Raw genomic sequence first — 3090 nt, 5'->3', positions numbered from 1 at the left:
TATACGTATGTGCTGTGCACAGGAGCAAGGTGTGCAGCTAGGCATTGCATGCACCTATGTACTGACGCTATGCAACAGAGCAAGGCGTGCAACAGAGCAACGGTTTGCATCCTCATGCAGGTGGAGAGGGAGAAGCTGAAGACGCACGAAGCCTCGCTGCGCCTGGCTCTGCAGAAGGGCCACCTGGACCGCTCGCTGGGCACGTCGGAGCAGCAGCTGGCAGAAGCACAACGACGCATTCAAGTGCTGCAGGCGGGTGGCACCGCGGTGCTGCCTGCACCTTAGGTTGCACGGCGGCGGCGCTGGGCTGCTTTGGGGCTCATCCCACTGCGTGGAGGTGCTGCTGCACGCACGGGGATGCTGCTGGGTTCTTCCTTGGGGTGACCCCTCTGTTTTCCAACCCCACCCAGGCACAAGTCTCAGCGCTGGAGCGGAGCTCTGGGGCTGCACAGAAGCCACCAGCACAGCAGCGGGGGGCACAGGAGTTGCGCCGTCACCCCCGCAGCATTTAGGGCCAAGAGCAGCAACATGAAAATCCACTCAACATTCCCCAATCCCACTCTTTGATCGAGGAGAAGAGCAGCAATTTACCCCCAAGACACCGCTGTCTATTTTTGATACAGCTTGATTTTTTTCCCCCCTTCCTTTTTTCTACGGCATTTTTATAACCAACGTTTGGAAACAGGACATTTTTTAAGCCCATATGGGAGCACTGGAGCTCCCCAACCTGGCACTGACCAGGGTATGCATCCCATGCCTGGATCCCACGCGGCACAGGGAGGATCCTGTCTTTTCTACTGCTCTTTTTGGAGACTGGTTTGATATCGGTGCTATGGGCCAACCCAACGTGGCCCCAACCCTTGTCCATCCCCTCTCCCCCTCCATTAAACGTATGGAAAGCCAACCTGGCCTCACACAGTGACTTATTGAGGGGTGAGGGTGGAGGGTCTGGGAACCAGCTGCTCAAACTGGTGCCCATCAGGCCCCATTACATTTATTATCATTGTTATTATAGGACCTGTATGCTGTTAATAGCACGCATGCTCTAGAAGATGACTATAGCCCAAGAAAACTGCAAGCTAGACTGAATGGAGTAAACCAACACCCCTGCCTTTCCAATCAGAGAACCCCAAAACTGCCCTAAATTCAACATCTGAGCTCCACATGGGCTGAATGCATGCGATTCCCCATACAGGAACTGGGGACAGCCACCCCAAACCCCACTGCTGTGCCCTTGCTTATAGCAAAAACCCAAACTGCCCCAGATGGTGCCGTGCTATTTCGAGCAGAACCCTCAACTGTGGAACTCCCCCAAATCCTACAGCCCAGCCATGCTCTGGGCACACGAGGAGCATCACCCATGACCCCAAACCGGTGGGAAACCAAAAAACAAAAAAGAGACAGGAGCCACAGCAACCCTTACGCTTTTTCTCTTGGATACTCTACGCAGCAACCCCCCCCCCCTCCCCCTTCGACTTACAATAGAATATCAAAAGTAATAAAAATAATAACAACCCCCAACCCGCCCCCCCCCCCCCCCCCCTCCCAAGCCCTTATTTATTCTTATGTGCACAAAACTGGACTTTCTCTTTGGCGTTCCGCTCGTTCATGCACGGTTCCTTTATAGCACCAGGTGGAGGAGCCGGGCTGCGTCCCGGCGAGGTTGGGGGCGGGGGGGGGGTTCAGCATCCCCCGCAGCTGCGGGCGCAGGAGGCGACCACGGTCTGGCAGAGCCCGCTGGTGGCCATCACGCCGCACTTGGAGAACTTGTCACGGCACAGGTCGGCTGCAGGGAGGTGCAAACACGGCAAGCTTCCAGCAGCCGCGGCGCCTTAAGCCGTCAGCATCCTCCTCGCTGGCGAGGTGGTACCCAAAGGTTGGGTGGGGATGCCCCTCGGCTCGAGGGATGTGTGCCCTTACCCCGCAGCAGCTCTTCGTGGGCGCACACGGTGCGGACGCAGATCTCCTTGTTGATCACGTAGACCCGGCGGAGGCTGCGGGGAAGAGGGGAGGGTTTAGGGATCGAAGACCCAAATGAGGGACTCAGCCAAGGGGGGGGGGACAGCCCCTGTGCTCGCCTGTAGAAGCAGATCTCGTTCAGGCACTGCTTGCAGGGCTTGTGGACGGAGTAGAGCCTGGTGCAGGGGTACTGCTCCTCCCGGCAGTCTGCAATGAGAGCCAGCGTCGGTTGCGGGTTGTTTCACTTCAAAAATGCAACCAGGTTCAGATAGGGGGAAAAAAAAATCCCTGAGGCCTGGGGGCGTGTTCAGCATTGCATCGTTCCCCACCCCTCCCCCCCCAGAGGAAGGATGGAACTGTGGTGGGGATGCATGGGTGGGGGAAGCGACCCAGGTAGCCTCATATTTGTGTTAGGAAGAGAATGGTGAAAGCCACGCTTACCCAGGGGTCCGGGCTCTGTGGGCTCGGTCTCGAGGGCAGCAGCTGGTGGGGGGAAGAGCAGAGCTTAGGGCTTGGGGATAAGGAGCATCCCACTGCCCCCAGTCAGGTTTTAGGGCTGGGGTAGCATTCCATAGGGGGGTGGGGGTGGGGGGATGTGGTGGCTGTTTTGCACCCACCCAGGGTCGGAGCTGGCACAACTTCCTGCTGGGATTGCTGCTGGGACTGGAAGCGGAACTGCTCCTCGGGGGTGCGCGGGGTCACATCTGGGGGGACAGAGCGGTGAGGGCGCGCACCCCCAGCCCCCAACCCGCCCCGGGGCAGCACTCACCGTGATAGTCGTAGTAATCCTGAATTTCTGGGGAAAAAGGGAGAAAACGGAGAAAACGGAGCGTAAGGATGTTGGGTTTATCCTGTATTATCGCGCCGGGAGAACACGCAGCCCGTGGGGAGCGGGCGCAGCGCAATAGGAAACGCGTGGGGTTGGGGTGGAAGAGGGAACGGAGCAAAGCATGGGGGTGGGTGTGAAAAAAGGCATCAGGGAAAGCAAAGCTGCGAGGAAGAGGAGGAGGACAAAGGCTCTCACCTGCCTGCTGGTCATACTGGGAGTATTGCACCGGCTCCGGGTAGGTAATGCCCTCAAACCTGCTGTACTGGCCCTGGACCAGGAGCGCTGGGGAGGTGGGGGGGGGG

At 58.3% G+C, this 3090-nt stretch overlaps 1 protein-coding gene and 1 long non-coding RNA gene across 2 annotated transcripts; one reads left to right on the top strand and one right to left on the bottom strand.

Annotated features, from left to right (window-relative positions):
* Positions 1–6: 6 nt before the first annotated feature.
* On the top strand, positions 7–904 carry LOC110392087. The gene is made up of 2 exons (XR_002434218.1): positions 7–285; positions 411–904. It is a non-coding gene; the product is annotated as an uncharacterized LOC110392087 (long non-coding RNA).
* A 625-nt stretch (positions 905–1529) lies between these two features.
* MFAP2 (microfibril associated protein 2) lies at positions 1530–3070 on the bottom strand (the record flags this gene model as incomplete). The annotated part of the gene is given in 7 exon segments (XM_021384042.1): positions 1530–1786; positions 1921–1994; positions 2079–2166; positions 2401–2442; positions 2577–2663; positions 2729–2755; positions 2984–3070. Coding segments are annotated over 7 exon segments (509 nt in total), but the record flags the coding sequence as incomplete, so codon positions are not given.
* Positions 3071–3090: the final 20 nt, after the last annotated feature.

Source organism: Numida meleagris, unplaced genomic scaffold (assembly GCF_002078875.1).
Source record: "Numida meleagris isolate 19003 breed g44 Domestic line unplaced genomic scaffold, NumMel1.0 unplaced_Scaffold950, whole genome shotgun sequence".
Classification (NCBI taxonomy): Eukaryota; Metazoa; Chordata; class Aves; order Galliformes; family Numididae; genus Numida; species Numida meleagris.
The sequence above is the reverse complement of the archived record's forward strand: the minus strand, read 5'-3'. Positions and strand labels throughout refer to the sequence as shown.